The sequence below is a fragment of the Dasypus novemcinctus genome, chromosome 3 (genome assembly GCF_030445035.2).
Source record: "Dasypus novemcinctus isolate mDasNov1 chromosome 3, mDasNov1.1.hap2, whole genome shotgun sequence".
In the NCBI taxonomy this organism is placed as follows: Eukaryota; Metazoa; Chordata; class Mammalia; order Cingulata; family Dasypodidae; genus Dasypus; species Dasypus novemcinctus.
In genome coordinates this window covers 61608142-61625946 of record NC_080675.1, presented here as the reverse complement: position 1 = coordinate 61625946, position 17805 = coordinate 61608142, and the positions used below count along the sequence as shown (strand labels likewise).

The 17805-nt window shown below is 33.6% G+C and overlaps 1 protein-coding gene across 2 annotated transcripts in view; it reads right to left on the bottom strand.

The window, feature by feature from the left end:
* The window catches only part of MAP4K5 (mitogen-activated protein kinase kinase kinase kinase 5), a 160941-nt gene that overhangs the window by 32829 nt on the left and 110307 nt on the right, over positions 1-17805 (bottom strand). For both annotated transcript variants that reach the window (XM_058293444.2, XM_058293445.2), the window contains exons 11-17: positions 15925-15987; positions 13756-13837; positions 12725-12841; positions 9039-9117; positions 3050-3108; positions 905-972; positions 137-179 (exon numbers count right to left, since the gene is read on the bottom strand). In XM_058293444.2, coding sequence (XP_058149427.1) covers positions 137-179; positions 905-972; positions 3050-3108; positions 9039-9117; positions 12725-12841; positions 13756-13837; positions 15925-15987 — 511 coding nt within the window. The remainder of the gene's footprint in view (positions 1-136; positions 180-904; positions 973-3049; positions 3109-9038; positions 9118-12724; positions 12842-13755; positions 13838-15924; positions 15988-17805) is intronic.

Here is a 17805-nt window from a genome sequence, read left to right as displayed (position 1 = left end):
AAAATACATTTTATATCTTTGACCTTTCACCCCACCCCCTCAGAAGAAAACTGTACTCAGGTAAGATATACTTCAGAGACTTTTGAACAAACTTAATACAATCATTTAGAAAATGTCAAATTCTTACATAGCTCACCTTAGGAGGTAGAGGAGGTGGTACTGCACGTTTTGAGGTTGATCTAATACAAAAGAATAATGCAATTTTGTTGGTGATGAATGACCACAATACAAAATACAGGGATGCTATTAAATGTACACTAAAATCTGAATAGAGGATATAAAAGACAAGTAGATCATGATGCAAGTATAAAACCTTTAGAAAGATATAATATATATTAAAAACTAGATTGAAATCTTCCACTATTTATAGATATCTCCTGTTGATTCTGTTTCCCTAGATAACCCTGACTAATACACCAGATCTGGCCCATATGCCATAATTGCTGACTCCAGATTTTTACAGGCATAAAACGGGGACCCAGGAATCTGTGTTTCCAAAGAACTCTCTAGGCAACTTCAATGCACAAAAAGGTTTGGAACAACCTATCTAGGACAGCCCGCTCTCTTAATTACTGAGGGAAGACAGGTCTAGATAGATGAAGTAACTATACTGGACAGATAAAATTGGGGCACTTCGTCTTCTGCTATAGTATTTTTTTCTACAACATTGTGTACCTGATCATTTAATATATTAACATTACAAAGAATATTCTGATTTAAAAAACAATAAAAACCCTAATCGATACATGATGCTTTTTGTTAATAAAACAGTCAAAAGTCTTATCTTGACAAAAAGCATAGTAAAATTTTTTTAAGAGTAAAAATTAAAGCTAATTAGAATACTTCAGCCCCCTCACACTGTTCTTATATAATCAAGTCAAATATTGTTAAGAAAACAACTTACTTGCCAGTATTTGTACCATCAACGAAAGGATTCCACTGCAATGCAAAATTTGGGCCTGATGAAACTCCCTGGGAGGATAAAAAATATAGTTTAATATGTTACCTCATAATAGATATTAACCATTTTATTTGATTCAAGGAAATAATCCAGGGACATGATTGTTAATCATCTTTTCATTCAACCAATTTTCAAATCTCCAGCTAGCTTTACTCTGTCATTTGACATATTTAGGTCAATGACTCGTTATCAGTTGACTTTAACTTAAGAAATTCCATAAACATACTAAATATAGCCTCAAATGTGACAAGCCCTCTTTACCAACATGCTAGTATAATCTAATGCAAAAGAGAGAAAAAAAAACCTTTGAATTACTTGCATCACTACTCCAATAGCATAGAGAAGTAAACATATTAAATTATCATTAATTTATTAGTACTACTACTTTTTCCTACTAGAATGGAAACTGAAGATTTACTATACAGCAATATATATAGTAAGAAGAGCACTAATTTCAAACATTAAGGAAGAAAAGATTCATTAACAAAAGACACTCTAGAAACTATACTTTCACTAAAGCTTACAAATAAATTAGATATTAAGATAGCTTCAATAGTAAACTAGGAATACAGCAAAGATTCTTAACTAATAAATCTGGTAGAGTAAATTATCTGCTAAATTTACATTTTAAAACAAAATATTAATAGTATTAGGAATCTATTATTTAAAAATGCATAAAACAAAATACTATGATTGAGGCATACAATCTACCTAGGCTGTCTCTGGCAATATCTTGCTTTATCTATTACGTCTTTTCTTTTAAATAAGGTAATAGTTAACTAAATAGTATCAAAATTAGAGTAAAGGTTAAAAAGAACTATGTTAACAAATAAAATACTTTTAAAAACCAGTAAGGTAATTCAAGAATGTATAGTTTAAGAAACAAAAAATAGAAAAAGAAAAAAATGTAGTTTACTACAAACCTAAATGAACTGATAAGAAAAATGGTGTTGAGAGCTAAAGCTGAGTGTCACATTCTACATTTTTAGTAACTTATGTAACTCCTTCAAAAGACTCATCAGAAGTAAAAATGGTTGAAACAGTCTAATACTTAGTACCTCATCAAAATACACCTAACCACAAGCTTTTTATTTTTTAAAGAGTTATTTTTTTTATTTATTTTACCTCCTCCCACTCTTGTTTGTGCTCGCTGTCTACTCTATGTATTTGTTCATCTTTTTTTTGGAGGTACCAGGAACCAAACCCAGAACCTCTCATGTGAGAGGGAGGAGCTAATTACTTGAACCACCTCTGCTCCCTGCTTATTCATTCATTGTCATTGTGTCTCCTCATTGCATCATCTCGTTGCGTCATCTGGCTGTGTTAGTTCACTGCACCAGTCTTTTGGATCAGCTCACTGTCTTGAGAGGCACTGGGAACTAAACCCAGGACCTTCCATGTGGTCGGAAGGTGCCCAACTTCCTGAGCCACATCTGCTTCCCTAACTATAAGCTTTTTAAAACTTTAAAACACTTTAATGTGTGAAATACATTATCAAAATTAATGCTGGAAACAGTATATTACTGGGAAACGGATGTGGCTCAACCAATTGGGCTCCTGTCTACCATAAAGGAGGTCCAGGGTTTGATGCCCAGGGCCTCCTGGTGAAGGCAAGCTGTCCCACACAGCAAGCTGGCCGACACGGAGTGCCAGCCCACACGGGAATGCCGCTCCATGTAGGTGTGCTGCCCTGTGTGGGAATGCCGCCCAGCGTGGGAAAGCCGGGTAATGAAGAGAGCTGTTGCAGCAAGATGATGCAACAGGAGACACAGAGGAGAGAAAATAAGAAGACGTAGCAGAACAGGGAGTTGAGGTGGCGTGAGAGAGTAGTCATCTCTCTCCCACTCCAGAAGGTCCCAGGATTGGTTCCCGGAGCCGCCTAATGAGAACACAAGAAGATACAGAAGAACACACAGCGAATGGACACAGAGAGGAGTTAAAAGGGGGAATGGGGGATGGTGGGGGAAGAAATAAATAAAATCTTAAAGAAAAAAAAAAGAGTATATTACTTTACACGCTAGTCAAAGTACACTCAACTGTAAGTGTTCTCAAATTTCAATGTGTGGCTTTAAAAGTCATAATTCCTACCATTTCATCCCGTGCTTCTGTTTCTTTTCTCAAAGGAGGTTCAAACTGTAATTTGTCAACTGCAAAATATATAATAAATATTTTAAAACTCAGTATCTTCAAGAAGGGTTAATCTCAGAAATGTAATGGGAAGTTTGCTTATTGTGGTGGCCAGGGAAAGGAGAGAAGAGAAGATGCAAAGGACGACAAAATCTCTTATTTTTTTAATACCATAAGAGTGTCTCTTTCCTTATGCTTACCAAAAGACAGTAACAATCTTGGATCTTCCTAACATCTCTACTTTACTCTCAGATGAAATTAAATAGTCAAGAAATTAAATAGCACTTTTTGTGTAAAAGAGATTTTTAAAAATTAATTAAAAGCAGACACCTAAGGGAAAAAATAAGGATTTTCTCTATCTAGGCTGCAAACTCTTTTGAGACTAATTTAAGCTACAACTTCATGGCAGAAATAAACCAAGAAAAATTAACTATAAATTAAAAGAACAAATGATTTTTGTCAAATTAAACATTACAATTGTATTCAGGAGTCTAATATAATATTATGCTAAATGTGTATTTTATTTGACCTAATCTGAATGACTTCAAATATTCAAGGACTAATTTCTTTTCAAATAGGATCCAGTGTTTCCTTACCCCTGAAAGATTTGTAAAACAATACAAAGTATTGAAATAATTTGTCACATTAACCAAAAATAGTAAATCATAGTATTTTCAATAAAAGCTTAGAAGATATCCCATAAGATATATTACCAACTTTTTGTTAACAATCTAAATAAAAAGCCCTTGGTCATTAATGACTTATTTTTTGCAATAATTAAATACATCCTAATTCAAGAGCTACTAATATAATTCATGAAGAACCACTTCACTTTTTTGAGAAAGGGATAAGATAAAGCTTGTTTTGTCATAACTAGAAATACTGACAAGATATGAGTTGTATGGACAAGAAATAAAATATCACTTTTCAATAACAAGAATTATATATCTAGCAAATTTTAAAACTTTAAAAAAATTCCTAGAGAAATTAAGTTTCATAAATTTGTAGGATTAAAGAATAGAGAAAATCTCAGTAGAGAAATACAGATTACATATATATATGGGAAAAAATACATGGAAAAGTCTAGATCTGAAAAATACAATATCTGAACTAAAATTCACTGGATGGGCTTAACAGCACACTGAAGAAGAAAAAGACCAATGAATTTGAAGTCAGGGCAATAGTATCTAAGTACAGAGAAGGAAAAAGAAAGCCACATATATGTATATAAGGGAGCAGGAGAACAGAACCTTAGTGACCTGTGAGATAATATCAAGTGGTCTAACATGGGACTGGAATCCCAGAAAGAGAGAAGGTATTGCGGCAGAAAAAAATATTTCAAATGTTCATCAGCATAAGAATGGATATTTCAAGAAATAGTGGCAAAAATTTTTCCAAACTTAATGAAAAAATATCAGTCCACAACTCTTTAAGAAGCTCTATGACCCAAAAATAGAACAGGAAAAAAGATGCATCTAGGCACATCACAGTCAAATTCTGAAAGTAAAAAAATACAAGTTTTACTTTGCAGTACTTATTGATGCACTTGAATATTTTCTAGTTTGTCCTTTTTTTAAAATCCCTAGTTATGGCCCACTAAACTGATGTCATGAATTGGGTTCTGTAACCTGCAGTTTAAGAAATGCTAATATAGATGAATATATGGATTATGTCATACCTCAGATAATTTTTTATAAACAGTTTTTCTGTCAACAAAGACTTTTGTTTGGTTATTATTGTCTATTTTTAGGATGGCTCAAAGCTTATCAAAACACCTCAACTTTAACCATGGCAAAAAAAGTTGTGTGACTTTGTGTTTCATACCCAGGAAATTCCTAATTACTTCTCTAGTGATGGAACCACTCATTTCCCCAGAACTCTTACTAAGGACATTTGTAAGACATTACATCTTACTCAAAATCTCCATTGCCTTTATCACTTACAGTCTTCAGGTGAAGACAAAAAGGACAAATGGAATTTCCAAACTTAAGTCGGCTAAATTTTCATAAAGTCTTAGAATTCCTCAGCCTAGTATTGCTTTTATTGCCTTAATGACAATGGGGTAAATTCCCTAGGGGCCCATCAACTCTCTCCCAATGAACAAAAAACTAAGCATCCTATACCTCTGCAAATACTGCCCCCAACTCCAGTCTACATTATTACTGACTAATATAGCTGAGACTCATATAATATATAGTTTCATATTTAAACAGGTCTGAGAAACGTTTCCTCTGGAACAATCTTTTCATGATTTTAAATGCAGAGACTACCTTCTGGAAAACTGTTCCCCAACCTCAGGATATAGATTCTTACTAGGAACTGTTAAAATTATTACAATGATAAAACAGAGTATTAATCCTTGTATCCACGTCTCTCGATTATAGAGAAATAAGATAACTTTAAATCACTAGAAGATTGTTCCTCAAACTGAGGAATACAAGGAATCCTTCAGAAGTAGAGAGCAAAAAGAAGACAGCTTTTACTGAGGAGACTGCTAGATTAAGCTGATGACTGCACAAAGTGTATTACTGCCTAAGATCCACAGATGACCTGAACCAGTAAGTTATATTTCAATAGGCCCGCTTTTGTCATTTTCTTAGCTAAATGGCTGCTCCTTTTTGCCAGTTGAAGGTTTTAAATTTCTGACACGTTAGCTCTTAATTATGATACCTACAGAGTTCTATTCTTAATATCGCTCTTTGCAGCCTTAGTCCTTGGTACGGTCCAACACCTGTTTATAATCTACTTATGAGAGAGCTGAAATCATATAACCAACTGTTGGGCTTGTACCCACTTTATGGATGCTTCCCATCTTTCTTCTGTGTCAATTCCTTATAACTAGTTGGTTTTCTAGGTAACTGGACTCAACCCACTAATTGACTTTTAAGATGGCAAACAACGGGAAAAAAAGGTAATTTAGGTACTATCCCCATATCTGAGTCAGACTCAAAGTTAAAAAAAAAACAAAACTTCTTGCCATTCATCAGACAGGAGACAGTGAAGACAAACACAAATATAACTGCAAAATTAACAAGAAACAATGTTTCTCCTAAGGATATGCAGCATATGTAAAGTATCATATAATGACCCCCTCTCTGAGGTAAGGCTGTTTTCTTACTGAGAGAAACCTTACTCCCTATGGCAATTTGAGATTATTTTATGGAATCCAAAAAGAGAAAGACTATGTTTTTAAACTAGTCTCTTCTTGTGCATGTGAGACCCCTTCAACTGGACTAAGTCAGTGAGATATAACTTAGGTTGAGTCCCGCCCTCTTGCTGGGTCAGATAAAAAGGAGAGAGACACAGATGGAAAAGGAAACTGCCATAGTTGATCCTGCCACATGAGAAAGAAAAAACTCCCACTTTCACCTATAGCTGTGCTACAAGGAGAGAAGCTCCCAAGAGGCTCAAAGAGTTGAGGCCCAGGAAGAGATAAACCATATGCCTGATAGCTTGCAGCTGATCTCAGGAAGAAAGTGGAGCTGCCGAGGCTGAGAGAGGAGGCCAGGTAAGAGACAAGTCCTATGCCAGGTTTACCGAAAGCTGCAGAAAGGCAGAGGCCTCAGCAGAGATGAGTGGCCACGTTGCTTTGCCACATGCCCCGACAACAAGATCAAGAGCAGCTGACTTTGGTGAGAAAGCAGCTCTTATGCTGCCTCAATTGAGACTGTTCATGGCCTTGGAACTATAAGCTTTTACCCCAAAAAATCCTTTTTATAAAAGCTAACCCATTTTTGGTACTTTGCATTGACAGCCCTTTGGCAAACTAAAACATTCTCTAAAACTCATAAACTATTAGAAATTTGGTTGTATGAAATGATATTAATTAGAATAAACCAACCCACTCCTGTCTGGAAGGAAGATCTAAGTCACAGACTATTAAGGATTGAGATGTATCTCCCCAAAAGATATGTTCATGTCCTAATCTCTGGTTTCATGAGTGTGATCCTATTTGGAAATAAGCTCTTTAAAGGTGTTATTAGTTAAATTGAGAATGGATCCTAATCCAATATGACTGGTGTCCTTATGAGGTGAGGAAATTTGGACCTGGAGAGAGAAGACAGCTATGTCACACAAGCAGAGATTTAGTTATGTCATAAATCAAAGAATGCCACAGATTGTTAGCAACCCACCCCCAGACCCTGCAGACTTCAGAGGAAGCATGGCCCTGCTGATACCATGATTTAGACTTCTAGTCTCCAGAACTGTGAGACAACACATTTCTGTTGTTTTAAGCCACCCAGTTGTGGTTCTTTATTGTGACAGCCAAAGGAAATTAAGACCCTGACATAGAAGCAGCTTCTATTTCCAATGCAGATGCAGAGCCTCAAATAAAGGGGTTTCTGAACACAACAGTCTACATGTATTTTAGTTATGTAGTTTCCAAGGAAAACAGGGTCTGGGTCTACTTTGCAGTATAGAAATGATGCTGACTCTTTTATAAACATTTCTACTTTGCTTTAAGCCATCACTTAAATTTTATCTGAACTCCACTCTTTCTAAATCCTATGACAACTCTTCTTTCCCTTTGTTTAATGGGATACCCCATGGTGCCCTTTGACAAGGAAGACATGACTTTGTTGCACTACATGTTCACCCTTGCTGGTTTTAGACTGATTGGATTGAGATAATAATTATTATTTATATCCACTAAAAATACATAAGCAAGGGGAGTGGGGAGTATATGGGAAGCTCATATTTTTTGAACATAACATTTAAAAAAAAATAAAGGAAAAAATAAAATAAAAGGTCTCAACCAATAGCCAAAAACTGGAAGCAAATAAAATGTTCATCAACATAAGCATGGATAAATTACGGTATATTCACACAATGGAATATTATATTGTAATGAAAAAGAACACAATTATTGCTACAGTGTGCATTTTTTGTCTGGTATTTGAGGTACAAAGAGTTCACGTCAGACTGTAGAAGAAGGTATCAGCAATCTGGGTACCCACAAAGAAACTCTATCATGAATTACTGGCTTAACCATGAAAAGTCCTAATTAAAACAACTGACATGAGAAGGACATTCTAACTCTCCATTCACCTAGAATTTCAGAGCAGTATCTAGAAAGCTATCAACATCTGAGTTCAGGGAAACTGAGACCTAAACAAAATGCTCCATCTGCAATAACTCTAGCCCCAACACTTAATGAATTATCTCCTCCTATGTGGTTTATAGTTTTTATTTTTGTTAGTCATATATCTTATTTTACTGTAAAACACTTTAAATCTCTTTTGAAACAAGTGTGTATTTAAGTAAATAAACCTGTAACTAAAACTTTTCAAATCTGTTCTTTCAAATTCATGTGGCCAAAGTGACAAATACTGTTGACACAAAAATTTTGTCTATGTCAATGATTAGTTTACAAATAAAAAATCAATTTCTTCTTTCAAATATTTGTTTTAGAGAAGATTTACCTTAGTGTTAGTCTGAATTAAAAAACTGAAACAAATCCAAATGTCCAACAATAGAGAACTGTTTAGCTATACTTTATCAACCCAATGAAACAAGATGCAACCATTAAACATGCTGGTTAAAAAGGCTAATTAAGCTCATATATGGAAAATATTCTGATTACATTGAACGAAATTTTATAAATAAATTCAGTCATGTGAAAATATACATGGAAAAACATATGAAGGAAATTCAGCAAAATATTAACTATGAGTTGTCTTGGGAGATATGATAAGGGACAATATTAAATTTCTCTTTTTTCTCTTATACCTTTTCTGCAATGGACATGTACTGCTTTTATAATTGGAAAATAACAACCATTTAAAAATTACAAACCAAAGGAATTCCATTTAAACCAGAAAAGCAACATCTATTTTTGAGGTATTCTGATATATTAAAGTATCTAAGATATAATTATTCTATAAAAATTACAAGAACAACCAGAGCAACCTCCACAACCATCAATTGAAAATGTATACTAAATACATACAATTTATTTCTGAAGCTGTCCGTTCAGCTCTGGCATTCCTGTTTGTAGATCTAATGGTATGACGAATGATTGCATGGGGCTGTGAATATAAGCATAATACACACACTTTTAAAAATTTCAATGATAAAACAAGTCAAACTTTCTCTTTTTAATTAAGCGTTCATTTTTTGACAAATATGACTACTAGTGTATATGATAAACATAAAACAAAATGAACACTATGATAATTTAAAAATTTATTCACTTATTCTATGTTTATACTGTTTAAAATATTGAAGAGGTTCAAAGATAAGATACAGATCCTGTCCTAAAAAAGCTTATGATATAGAAAGATGAGACACATAGGCAAATACTTTCAAGAAAGAATATGGTGTTATTAAGAAAAGAAATGGATTACTATTAATGCCCACAGGAAGAAGAAATGACTTCCATCTGCAGGGGTATAGAAGGTCTAGCAGGGGATACAATCTGATCTGAGGCCTTCAAGGACAAGTAAGACTGGATATGTAGGAATATGTGAAAAGCATTCTAGATAGCAGAAAGAGTATGAACAAAGTGATGCATGCAAGAAAAAACTTGTGGAATGTTTATCGGGAGTGGGGGTAAGTTTTTATTTGACCACAGTGAAGATTAGATGAAGAAATGATGAAGCTGAGTAGACAGACTGGGGGTGAGACAGATCATGAAGGGCTCTGAATGCTAGGCAAGGGCTCTTAACTTTATTTTCTTGGCCAAAAGGAAATTTTCGAGATTTTACAGCAAGGGAATAGAATCACTAGAGTCAGACTTTAAGAATGATCTGATAGGTGTGTAAGACAGTATGGAAGGGAGAAGAAATATTGGATGCAGGCAGATCAAATAAGAATATAATAGCAAGCCAAGTGAGAGGCTTATATACTTAGCTCCTGCTACTTTGTAACTACGCCTTCAGCTCAATCAACCTCTACCAAATTTGTGATGACTCACCCTCATTCAGTGATGACTCAGACAGTGGCTCATATGTTTTTGTTTTTTTTTCCTCTACTTCAAGACCCATTAACAAACCAAGGGACTTCAAAAGCCCAGGTGGATAAACCAGCCATTGTTCTGGACTTACGTTTTCTAACCTAACCTTTAAATACATTTTCCCATTCTGTCAGGAGCTCTGATACCACAAATTCATGCTATACACCAGTCTTCTGATCCTTTGAGCTTGCTCTCAATTACTCCCATAAAACTTATTTTATGTTCCCAATGGAAATTTCAAGTCCATTGATCCATTACTTTTTCATGCTTCATTAGCATTTCTCCTTCATTTTTTTCTCCCTATTCAGTTTAGATCCAGTGGCCCATAATTTCAAGAAATCTCTCACCAATATCCTAAATTCCCCTTGCTCCATCGTTTTTCAGTACACTGGATGGCAAAATGCCAACCCTGGATGAATTCAACCTGTTATCTCTGCATTTATATCAGGGCTATCAATCACTGCTAGAAAAACACACTGAAAACTTATCTGAGCCCTCAGCTTTGCCCACAAATACTTCTCTAGTCATTTAACCCATCCGTTCTCCTCAATTACTATTTCATGCATTCTCTACATTATTCAAACCTACCCATTTACTTTCATTTTTAGGAGATGAATCTGCCACTTATTTCATATAGAAAACAGAAGTCATCATATAGTACTTAACTCCTAGGTATACTGACAGTCATCCTTTCTGATGTAAGGGAAGAAGTATCCCTAGTTTTACCTAAGATCAAATCCCTCATCTTACTCTAGACCCCAGCCTCTCCTTTCTTCTCAGAACTTCACTTATTTATCTTGCCTCTCTTAAATCTTCTATTACTGTCTACTAGATCCTATTAATAAGCATTTAAACCTGTTCAAAGTTTTTGTTACTACCAAAAAATAAATAAATCCTCTCTTTAACTCCTCTTCTAGCTCTATCCTAACCTTCCCCTTCAAACTAAATTTAATAAATGAATTACTATACTTACCTTCTAATCACTCTAATCAAGCTGCTCCTCTAACTGAAAATTACCCTTGTTAAAGTCATCAAACGCCACTTAAATCTAAAGACTACTTTAACTTAACTTCTAGGAAGTATTCTTATTGAAACTCTCCTTTATTTCAATGCTCCTTATCAATCACCTTTGCTAGTTCTTTGTCTATTTAATCCTTAAATTTTAGGAGAAATCTCAGGGTTCAGTCCTAGGCCCTCTTATTTTCTCCTTCTACACACTTCCCTGTGTGACCACACTTATTCCTTAAGGTATCAACTACATCTGTATGCCAAGGACTCTCAAATCTTTATCTCAGTCCAAATTTTTCTACAAGCTATAATCCATATATCCAACTCCTTACAAGACTTCTCCACTTGGAAGACATGGGGAACATCAAAATTACCATATAAAAACCTGACTCATCTTTCTCCTTCTCCCTCATGCCTTCATCTAATCACCGATGCTCTTGTAAAATTCTTGAATTAGTCTATTCTTATCCATCCTTACTCTATAACCTTAGTCAAAAAAACAATTTTCTCTATCCTGGACAACCATAGTATTCTCTTAACAGATTTCTCAGTAATGAAATCACCATTCTGAAGTCACAGAAAGCTTTAAAAAATGCATACTGGATTATGCGATTCCCTTACTCTTTAATGGCTGCCCACTGACCTTGGGCTAAAATCCAATATTTTTAACATGGTTTGTCGTGACCACTGTCTAGCTCTATAACCTGGTCTCCCAACACTTCCTTCCTTGTTTTCTACTTTAGCCAGACTAGCTTTTCTTCAGTTTATCAAGCATATCACCTCTCTCTCTGGCTTTCAAGCATGCTATTCTTCCCTCTGCTCAGAACACTTACATCTATTCTCTTCCTCAAATTCTAATTCATCTTTCAGGTTTCAGCTTAAATAAGTTTCCTATCCCTAATATGTCTCTATAGAAGCCTACATTTTCCTTTGAGATCATAATCTTTATGAAGGTAGGGACAGTGTCATTCTAATTTACCACAGTGTCTCCAACTACCTGGCAAAAAGTTTTACATACGAAGGACTGAAAAATATGGTGATATTAAGAAGAAATAGAGAACTGGGAAGGCAGAGTGGATATGGGAAGCCCACCAAAATTGATGTGAGGAAGGGAGCAGGTGTAGCTCAGTGGCTGAGTGCCTGCTTCCCATGTACGAGGTCCTGGGTTCAATCCCTGGTGCCTCCTAAAAAAAAAATAGTGTGTGGAATAAAAGAGGATTGGTTGTAATACACAATTTTATCTTTAATGTCTAATAGTTTTTTAATCTTTAAGGGATCAAAATGTTAGTTATCAATTTCAAACCTGCAAATGATAATCAGTTTTCGAATCCTGGCTCTACTACTTACTAGTCATGTGACCTTGGGCTAAATTATTACCACTCTTTTTCTCTCGTTTCTTCATTTGTAAAATGAGGATATTAATAGCACCCAATGCAAAGGAGTATTTCAAATATTAGATGAATTAACATGGAAATTATTTGGCACACAATCAGTACTCAGTGTTAGTAATTACTATGAAAAAGAAAACAACCAGGTAACAATATGCAGGATAAGTGTAGTTACACTGTTAATCTTTATAGCCAAACCCATTTTAACCAAAAGCATGAATTAAAAAACAAATACTAAGGCTACAATTATTTGTTAAAAATATTAGACTACAAATATTTCCTTACCTCAAAGTCATCGTCATCTCCTTCAATGTAATGTGGATGGTTGTCTGGATTGTTAACTCTGTCCAACAGTTCAACTGCTAGGGCCCTAGAGAGACCTGGCTGTCCAACAAAAGAATGCTAAGTAAAAAGCAAAAGAGAACAAATTTCATGAGTATGCCTTTTTTGTCTATGGCTTATAGAACATGTTATTTGCTCTTTTTTTATTCAGTAACTAATACACAGTCAAGTATACGAAATATATTAATATAAATAAATCAGAGAATGTATTAGTAAAAATATTAATCAGAGAACCCAGAATTAATTATATAACTAAAGAGCCTTTGTAGGATAAATTTTGAACAGGAATAATTTCTCTAAGGAAAGTTAAAGGTAAAATTACAACCTTGGCAAAACAAATGACATTCATTATGTATGTCATTATACTGCTACAAAATGAATACTGTGGTAGAGTCCATAAGGAAAAAAATGTGTATTCTACTATATTTAACACACTAAAATTATGTTAATGTACAGACATATATAATTATTTTGATATTTCAATAAAAGTCTTTCTTCGGTTGCTGTGCTAATTGACCTTTTGTAACATAAAAGTGCTACACACACACATAGAGCATCCTGTAAATTTACCTAAGAAGCCAAGAAAGGCAATTAATTTTAGATGGCAGCAACATTTTAAAAACTTTCCTTTATGGCAGGGGTTGGCAAACTATGGCCAATGGGAAAAATCTGGTGCATTGTCTCATTTTGTAAATAAAGTTTTGTTGGAACACAACCATACTCATTCATATGTACTGTGGCCTGCTTTCCTACTGAAATGGTTCAAATGAGTAGCTGTGACAGACTGTATGGCCCACAAAGCCTAAAATATTTAATATCTGGCCCTTTACAAAACGTTTGCTAACCCTTGATTTAAGAGATCATTAACACTAATAACATGAACATATATGAAAAAACTTAAATACTTTTGTTCTAGTGATATATCTAATTACGGCCTGACTTCAGGAAATCCCCCTATAATTTCAATAACTTACAGTCAGAAGTCTTTCAGCAGTTGGTCTTTTTTTGGGGTTTTTGGTTAGTGCTATTTTGACAAAATTATGGAATGTTGATGACCTTCAAATAAAGAGACATGTACAAAAATTTTTCACTAACATTAGTTTTTTTATGTTACTAAATAAAATTAACTTACAAGCAGTTAGAAAGTCTGAAATATAAGATTTTTTTTCTCAACCCTCATAGGCCTATAGACTATAAATGAAAAAACTATACCCCAAGTATAATATATTCCTTGGAAACAATGTATCAATTTCATTACTTAAGCAAAACATAATTAACAAAATAATAACATACAATATTTAAAAATTACACTAAAAATTAGATATGCACAGGCTGTGTCATTTATATGATATATAATCCTGTATTCTAGGTATCACTTAGGAATCAAAATGACCTTTTCTCATTGCCTAATTTAAATTATTTATTTAATTGTAATAAAAAGTTGGAAGGCATGGAAGTAGAATGGGTAGTTTAAGAGACTGTTTAACTCCTAAAAAGGTAATTGAATTTCTTAGGTAAGAGGTCAATGAGAAGAGAGCAATTTTAGCAAAAAGAGTGTTTTCCTGCCACCTCTATTTATGAAGTAGGGAAAGGGAAAATACACAAAATTAACCAAAACGAATCAAGTTTGATGTATTCACCAAATGCAATGAATGTCTCATGATGATGGAGGAGATTGTTGCTATGGGGGAGGAGTGGGGTGAGGGGGTATGGGGACCTCATTTTTTAAAATGTAATATTAAAAAAATAAAGACAAAAAAAAGAAAACATAAAAAACAACAACAACAGAAGCGAACAAAGAAGAAGATGTAGCAAAAAGACACAGAAAACAGACAACCAGGGCAGGGGGGAAGGGGAGAGAAATAAAAATAAATAAATCTTAAAAAAAAACAAAACGCATCAGGTTTTGATTGTTAATTAATGGCTAAGGGGTATTTTCACCATTCCCAAGATTCCATTGGAGGAGGGAATGGATAAGAACTAGAGATTATTCTAAGTAATCAGCATTGATAGCAACCATATAGCAGTTTTCTGTAGAGAAATTAAATCACTGCATTGTTTTTGGTGGGCTTACTCAGCGGCTTGTGGCAGAGAGAGCATGGAGTCAGATAGGAACTTAGACTGGCAAAGATTCTCCAATGGTAATAACTGCTCAGGAATCTGTTAATTTATAAATCAAAGTCTCCCAGTTCAAGAAGTGTTGGAACTTAGAGTACAGGAATAGGAAGAAACTATTGACAACACAAAATACAGCTAATAGTGGGATAAAAACTCCTTTACTTCCACAGTGTGATTTGCCTTTCACTCCTGGCCTCATCACTAGAATGGCCTGGCTCCTACATACTGCTATGCATATGCAGGCTAAAGAAACCTAATACAGTAGTTTAGGACCCTTTGGGGGGAAGGAACCACTCAGAATCAAATAAGCTTTGGACTTTCTCTCCAGAAAAATGAACAGACATAGAATTGTGGGGATTTATGGACACCTAAGAAATCTATACAATCTATATTGAAATTTTTATTTGCATAGTTTATTTTATTAAATGTAAGGGGAAGACGTTACCAGAATAATAATTTTTATTATCTAATTAAAGACAGTCTTATGGTCTATAAGGACAAACAAAGTGCTTTACTTTGTATGAGGAAGACAAGATAAGATGGAAGTAATACTCTTTCAGGAATATTATGAAAGGAAAAATCTAAAGGGACTGACTTTTTAAGTGTCATGGTATCTGGGAAACCTTTTTACCTTACCTTCATGAAAATCAGTATATAATTAATGAAAGTAAAGGAATATAGGACAAAAACAGGCAAATGTTCAAAATTCTAATATATCCCTTTTCAAATCCTTTTCTCACCATATCTCTTACCCCAGGTGCCCAAAAGCTAAGAAAATGATTAAGTTTTATAAGAGGCAGCAATGGATTTGAAAGGATCAATAGACCAGAAGACAAACCTAGATATCCTTGCCATAGTTTTGCAATGCAAACTGCTGTGCAACTGTGGACAAATTGCTTAATATGCCTCTCAGTTTTAGTTTCATCATGTATAAAATAAGGGAACTGAACCTGTCTCCCTTCTAAGGGAAAAATTCTCTAAACTTGTATATTCTTTAACTCACCATTTTATATTCTTTAACTTACCATTTTGTTTTGTCCTTTAGTTTTGGAGGTTGAAAATTACTTTTTGACATTAAGAAGAGGGCCCTGAAAAAAAATTCAGTTAAAATAAGAGCGATGTCAAAATACTTTTACTACAACATATGATAAAGAATTAATATTATGTAATGAATTTATACAGAATTACTACCTATTGAGGAACTGATGAAAACTGGCATGGAATATGGAAATTTAAACTTTTATATTTTGGACAGCCTATGGAAAACTTCTCGACTATAGAGATGTTCTTTAAATTTCAGACAAGCCCTTATTCACAAGAAAAAGCTACCAATGTTAGAGGATTTTTATTACAATACCTTTACGTATATATTAGTGTATCTTAAGGAGATGTCTATAAAACTGTATATCTTTAACACACAGATATGATGTTACTATTCTAACATAAGGCTGTATGTTTAACTGAATATTGATATATAATTACTTGTTTATACTGTCAGACTACACCCATTTACTGATCTCTTTCCCTTTTTGGACAACAATTTCACATATTCTCCTATATATTTCATGAATGATACATAAGTTCTGTAAAAGAACTTTGTCTATGAATTCATATTTTAATTCATTTCCCATGGATCATGTGGTCATAAAGATAGAGAATGTAAGAATAAAGTTTTAAAACGCCCTATTTGAGTATTTCCTACAAAATCGCTTCCAGGTATCTAAGCAGTCCTTTTTTTTTAATACCACAAATATTTCATCTTTTTAAAAATTATGAAATATTCATAAACAAAAGAAAATTAAACTAAAAAAAAAGACCTATATACCCACCATCCTAAGATATTAACTGTTTAAAATTTTCTTCTCTCCTTTTAAGTCTGTATCAAAATGCTTAACAATTATAATTACTTTATGTAATACTGTGTTCTACTTTTTTCACTAATAATCAATTTTTAACGTTGCTTTGGTGTATACATAACAGCTGTCCCTTACCTCTAAAATTCAATAATTTACCTACTATTGGATATTGAGATTTCCCGTCATCCTCAAATGGGCAATTCTTAACTTTATCTTTTCTTGGATTACTCCCTAAGTATAATTTCCAAGCAGTAGAGTCACTGAAACTTTTGTATTGCCCTTAACAGGTAACATTAAATTATTTTCCTAAAGGTCTGTTCTTAGCATTTGAGTTAAAAGTAGTTATCTTTTAATTTATACATTTTTAGCCATCTGTGAAGTCTAATAGTTTTCCCACATGGTTCTTTAGTGTATAACACTTGCTCCTCAACAATCTACCTTTTACCTATTCGTTGAGTGGAATATATTATATATATTAATATTATATATTATACATATATAATACATATATGTAGCATAATATATATTATATATTATAAATATATGTAGTATATGTATTATATACTATATAATATCTATTATGTAGTAGATATTAATCCCTTGTCTATCATTATTTTCCCATTCTATTCATCTTGTTTTAAATTTTATACCACTATTTAATGTAAAAGTTCAAATTTTACAATATATTTAATTGAAAATATTAAAAATCTTTTCAAAGGCCCTCAAATTTTTTTCTAATATATTCTAAAATGTAAATGACAATTTCACTAAGCATAGGTACCTTTTCATTATACCCAGACAAAGCAAAAAAGAAACAAAAGCAAACGAAAATATTAAAACATTGTCATTTGGTCTATCGTTTGTTTATAATTCCAATTAGGACAATAAAAAAGTTCAAGTGGTAAAGGAATGAATGTAAAGATTCAAAAAAGACCTTTTAATGATGATTAACTATGGTACACTAGTATGCTTATAAAGAGAAGTTTCTTCCATGGAAAAGCTTCAGAGAGAACAGATAACTTGCTCTATGTTGTTTTAGGAATACTAACA